We start from the raw sequence: 5941 nt of genomic DNA, 5'->3' as shown, positions 1-5941 counted from the left end.
ACGGCGCTGGCGGCGCGGCTCGGCCTGGGGCTCCTGCTCCTGGCGCTCCTCCTACCCACGCAGGTGAGCCGCGGCGCGTCCCCACCGCCGGCCGGGGGCAGATGGAGAGGGGGCGGCCGCGCCGAGACCCTCCGCAGCCCCTCCGGCACGGGCCGGCGCCTCGCAGCCGCGGCCGGCGCCTCAGGGGAGGGGGAGGGGCGGGGTGCTCCTGAGGGGCCGGTGACCGTTGGGCCGGCGACTGTTGGGGGGGGTGCGGCCGCCATCCCGCGGCACGGAGCCGATCCCGCCGGACGGCCGTGGGTGGCGGGCGGCGCCCCTGCCGCCTCCCCGCCGCTTCCCCCCCGCGGCGGTGGGGCGAGGGAGACGAGCCCGGACAGCCCCGGCTGGGGAGGAGCGACCCCGCCCGCGTGAGGAGCCGGCGGCGGGGGGCTCGGCCCGGGGCGCTGCGGGCGGCGAGGGAGCGCGGGGACAGGGGGCGGCGGCGGGGGGGAACAAGCCCCAGCGCCCGGGGCTGGCGGTGTCTTGAGCTACCCCGATCAATAAAATTATGAAGTTGGAGTTCGGCCTCTTTCTTTCGGTGGGATCCTCAAGGGGAAGCTCCGGAGCGGAGGTGGGAGCGCTGCTCCTCGCCGCCGCAGCGTGTTGCGGGGAGGCGTTAATTCCCCGTCAGCAGGGACGGGGACTGGTCCCTCCAAACACTAGTCAGCAGCACGAAGAAACAAGCTTCAGGGCAGCGAGACGCTGCTGTGAGGGGTTTGGGGCGCGGGGTCAGCTCCGAGGAGCCGGGGAGCGGCAGGAGCGGAGCGCTGCGCGGGCCCGGTGTCACCCGTGGCGCAGAGATCATGCGGTAGCGATCTGCCTTTTTCGTGAGCAGCCCGGCCAAGCTGCTCTCCAGGTGCCCGATCAGTGTGCTCCCGAGAGACCTCCTCTCGAAAAGCGTCCATAACGCAGTGTCATTTAAAAATAACAAACAGCAAGGAGCTTTCCAGAAGTTGTTTTAAACATTGTCTCCTCTTTTTTCCCCCCCTCATTTATGAGGAAGGGTGTTATGCCTTTTCCATTGCATTCAAGGGAGCCTTGCCAGTGGCCGTGATGAGAGCAGGATCAGGCCCTATGACTGTGCCAATATTTGCAATATGCACGCTAAGACAACCTATCTGGAGTATCCTCTACCATGGAACTTGTCTTTAAGTCTTGCCTCTTCTAAAAAACAAACAAGCCTCCCAGAGTCTAGGGTTTGTGTTCAAAACTAAGAAAACTTTAAAAATAAATAACCAAGTGTGAAATACTGCTGGAGACTTGGTATGGAGACTGGCTGAGAAAATTATAGTGTGGGTTGGGATTTATTCCCTATCCATCTCATAGGATACTGACTCTGCAATCCAGTATTGGTCGTTTTCTTGCTGGTTTCAACAGAAACTTTCCACACAGTGATTTTATCCTGCAGTCCTTGATTGCTTCCAGTATGTTCCCAGTTGCCAAAAATGCTAGCTACCAAAAGCTTCCATCCTGATGTTTTTCTATGGCATGCTTTTTGCAGTAGAAAATGCACAAAGAAAATGCTCATGCAATATTTGAATAAATTTAATGTTGACTTCAGGCTTCAGCATTGAGGAACTGTAATTTTTTTTTAAAGCATATTCTTGGTAACACTGGAAAAACAAGGCAGTAAGGACACTTTTGTGGAGAGTATTATTTATTAAATTAGTTGCTCTTTCTTTAAAAAAAAAATGACATTTTTTACTTCAACTAGCTCTACCACAGTATATTTAGCTTACCAGCACYTGTATAATACAAGTTTGTGCCATGGAGCTGAAGTCAAGCTTGCTAAACTGTGCTGACTTCTGTAGAGCAGGTATACGATTCTTTCCTTCGTTTTCATCCTCTCTTTCGTCACCTACTCTTTTACTGGAAGAAAAGAACACATTAGCTTATCTTTGAAAGTTTTCCTGTGTGTGTGTAGGAAGTAACTTGATGCAGAAGTTGTGTAGGAATCAAGTTGTTCTGTTCTGTTCCTGTAGCCAGAATTATGGGGAAAAATGTATTTTTGATTTTTGCTTTCTGACAGCGTCAGTCATTTGCTAACACTGTATGGACTTTTCATATTTTTTTTTATTTTATGCTCCAGCATGCCCAAAATAATAGGTTATAATTTAATCAGTATAGTTACATTGTTTTCTTAAGTTCTACAGTTGAGTTCCACCATATGAAAATAAGAGACTAGAGAGGCTGAAATATTAAGTCCACTTACATAAACCCCACCATAGCTTTAAAGGAATTCCAAACCCAGCCCAGGAGACAGTCCATCAATAGATTCTTCCCTGTCATTTCCTCATATTTTTGTTTGTGGATTAATCTGCAAAGGGAATGAATTCATGCAGTTATCTAATTTTTTTTTTATCTTAAAAGGTTTATCTTTGTATCATTTTGCTTCTTTGTATGAGGTTTTTGACTTGAACCTATTTCTTCTCTATTCTACCTTTCATTTTAGYGCAGAGTTTTGATAAAATGATAGTTATTTAACACCAGCGATAGTTTAGAAATTTTAGATTTATTTTTTAACAAGTTCCATCTGTGAAATTCGAAATGCCTTTAACTGCATGATGAGAGGCATGAGCAATTGCTTGTGTGTGTTGTGTCTGAGTAGTGTGACTGAGTGGTGCTGCGCATTGTTCATTACTACTAGGTTATTGGTTCTGATAAATAATATAACTTTTTTCCATAATTTTTTCACACATTCTAGATTTACTGTGACCCCAATGGAACAAGTCCAACACCTTCAAACAATTCTTCAGCAAGTTCACCTTCTCTGTCAGTCATAAATTCACTGAACAATACCATCCTTCAGGGACATGGAAATTCCCTTCATTCAACCACAACTCTCCTTTTCGTTCTCTCCATTTYTCTCCTGTATCTTTGCTGTTAAGAGACTCTGGCAGGGAAACAGCTACCACTCCCCACCCAGTTTCCTGAACCATGTGAGATGGCTAGATCTTCAACCCAGCATGAAAATGAGTCAGTCCAAACTCCGCATCGAATCCTCTTGGTTCCACTCCATACTCTGTTAGTACCAGTCCAGCCTCGAGAAGCACTCAGTATTCTGACTTTCCAAAGCTGACCAGTGAGAAAAGGATTTGAACAACTTCAGCAAGGAGGTAAATGATGAGCTCTTTCAGCAAACCAGCTGGAATTTGAAATACAAGATGGAAGCAAAGAGAGACAGTATTGACAACCCCTGATTTCAAGCTGAGAAGAAATCCAGTAAGGACAGATGATAAAACTCCACCAAAAAAAAAAAAAAAAAAGGCTAGAGGGTTTACCTACCATTTAGAATGAGGACTTGATGAGATTATATTTCCCATTTAAATTCATTAAAGTCAACAAGCTCATAGAACCCCTAGAAAATACAGAAAAGCTCATACAGTTCTGTTTACCACGCAGCCTATATATAACTTATGAGTAGTAGGAATGTATGCAAAAGAAACAAAGTAACAATGAAAAGGATTTCTTCTAGATTTCATTTGTATGACCTTGTTACAAGGATAAAACACCAAATTTTTGTAAGAAATCTCTCATTTAACTTCTAAGTCCTAATCAAATGCCTAGTCAAGCAAGTTTTGAAATGGTAAGAAATCACCAGTTTTCATAAGAGCTGAATTATTTGCTGTGGGGATTTGGATTTGACATTTATTTAAATTGTTTATATATTAAACTATACGTGCCAGAGGATGGAGTTGCAAAAACGTTGGGAAAAGTACCAGGAGCTTTTTGTAAGTGAAGTTCATACAAAAAAGAGTCAAGGGATAAACATCTCCTCTCCCTGCTATTTCTCCTCCCCTGTTCTACAAGTTGTATAAGTCCTTTTTTTGCTCCTGGAACTTTCCTTAATTATGAAGGATTTATGGAATCTCTTGAGTAATGTTCTAGTGCTGCTTTTTTTGGCACAAAATGAATAACTTACTGTTTGTTTTGAAGAGTTTTAATTGTGATGTTTTACTTTAAACACTGGCTAATATTTGCGCTAGGGAGGAGGAATGGGGAGAGGAGAGTAAAACACCAAAATAAAAGAAATTAAATGATCAGGTGTTTGGAATGTAAAGACTAGAGTCCTAATTTAATCACTCAATTTAAAAATTACCTCTGTAAATACTACTTTTTAAAAATTTTCTGAATCAAAATTGCTACACTTGCACAGATTGTTTCTGTATCATCCAAAAGTTTAGATATTAGCATCTGGTACTTGATCTAAGCAAGCTTTGATGAGGAAGGTTCAACTACCTTTATGATAATACCTTGTCAGAAAAAAAAAAAAAAAGTTGATATGATCAAATGTGAGTGTATATGATCATATCACTCTCTGTATAGATATATATCTCAGTATAAAATAATGTCAAGCATAAGTGATTTACTAAGTTTTTTTAAAATCCAAATCTGTCTTTCAGTGACATTACCACCAACCCAGAGTATCATATATTAATAGCAAACTAACACAAATTCATGACAGTGAGTATGTATGGACATTTCCTTATGCTTATCTTTTGTATTCAGTACGATGTTAATGATTGTATTTTTGTGTTTGTGTAATTATGCTTTGATTTATTAGCTACTGATTTTCTTTGGACAAAACCCATAAATAAAACAGTGGACAGGCAATGCATTCTAGATACGCTTCCAGAAACTTCTACGAAAACTTGTAACTTGCCTGCATAAAATGAATGAACTGTTAAGCAAGACAGTATATGTGATTAAAAACCTCAAGGTCTAGAAATGCTGAAGTGTAATTAGTTTTATTTCTCTCTGCAAGGTTTAGTGATATTGCAAGTCTGGATTCTATTCTGAAATCAATTAATGAGTGAGATTTGATTAACATCTCTAGTAACTGTAATAAGTTTTCCATATTTATTACAGCCTCTTCCCTTTCTAAGTATTATGCTTTCACTTTAGACAAACAATGTTTAAACAGAATTTTGCTTTGTTTCTTACTGTGGTAATGAGTTATATCCCTTATAACAGCTAAAGTTGTTTTTCGTCTTCTGGTTATCAAGTAGGTGGATTAACTGCTTGAAGTTTCTGAGTCCCACACACTACATTAATATAATAAGAATATCTTAATAATACTAGTTTGATCATGCTTGATGAAGGACACAGGCTGGAAGAAGTAGGAATGTGTGAAATATTTTGCCRCAAAGCAAAAACCATTTGGTTCAAAATTCAAAACCAAATGTTTATAGCTCATGACATTCCAAAGTTGTGTATTCATTATTTTTCAGGTATGCTCCTTTTTTGTAACCCTTCCAGGCTCAGCAATGTTCTAAAGGAGTGATTATCTTTATTCCTTAAATGTAGAGAAATGCTTTTAAAAATGCCCGGCTACTTAGACATGCTGTACAACAGTCTGCATTTTTCAGCTGGAGAGAGGCCCCTCGAGAGGCCTCCCGAGGCTCAGGGGGGAATGCGGATCGGCAAGGCCTTTGATTACGTTCCTCTACTTTTCCAGTAGACTGAACAAACCCAAGCAGCGGAGTGAGTTTATCAAAGCTTACCATTTGCATATATCTTGGAATCTGCTGGGAGTATCTGAGCACATTGTTGCCTTATTTAGCTTCTCTCTGAATGCTCTAGATGAAAGCATGAAGATAAAGTATTACATCGATTGCTACCTGACCATGTATCTTTTAAAAAACCCTCTCAAACTGAAAATACAAGCATTCCAAAGAAAGAGAGAATAAGAAAGGCAGCAGCAATGGGCCTTAGTTTTATGTTGCACCTGTAAAATAAATTAAGTTTAGGAATATGCTTTGAAGTTAAGCATTTGCTAAATACTTAACTGAATTGGGATGGTTGGCTTAATTGGTGGCATGCTTTTTTGAAGAAAAAAGACCAGATTGCTTTTCAATAGCATCTAAGCATAATTAAACTCTCTTGAGTTTCTATCAGAGCA

The 5941-nt window shown here is 41.7% G+C and overlaps 1 protein-coding gene across 1 annotated transcript; it reads left to right on the top strand.

The window, feature by feature from the left end:
- CD24 (CD24 molecule) lies at window positions 1–4662 on the top strand (the record flags this gene model as incomplete). The annotated part of the gene is made up of 2 exons (XM_026065695.1): window positions 1–63; window positions 2744–4662. Coding segments are annotated over 2 exons (246 nt in total), but the record flags the coding sequence as incomplete, so codon positions are not given.
- Window positions 4663–5941: the final 1279 nt, after the last annotated feature.

Source organism: Apteryx rowi, unplaced genomic scaffold, assembly GCF_003343035.1.
Source record: "Apteryx rowi isolate R43461 unplaced genomic scaffold, aptRow1 scaffold_230, whole genome shotgun sequence".
NCBI classification, from domain to species: domain Eukaryota; kingdom Metazoa; phylum Chordata; class Aves; order Apterygiformes; family Apterygidae; genus Apteryx; species Apteryx rowi.
The sequence above is the reverse complement of the archived record's forward strand: the minus strand, read 5'-3'. Positions and strand labels throughout refer to the sequence as shown.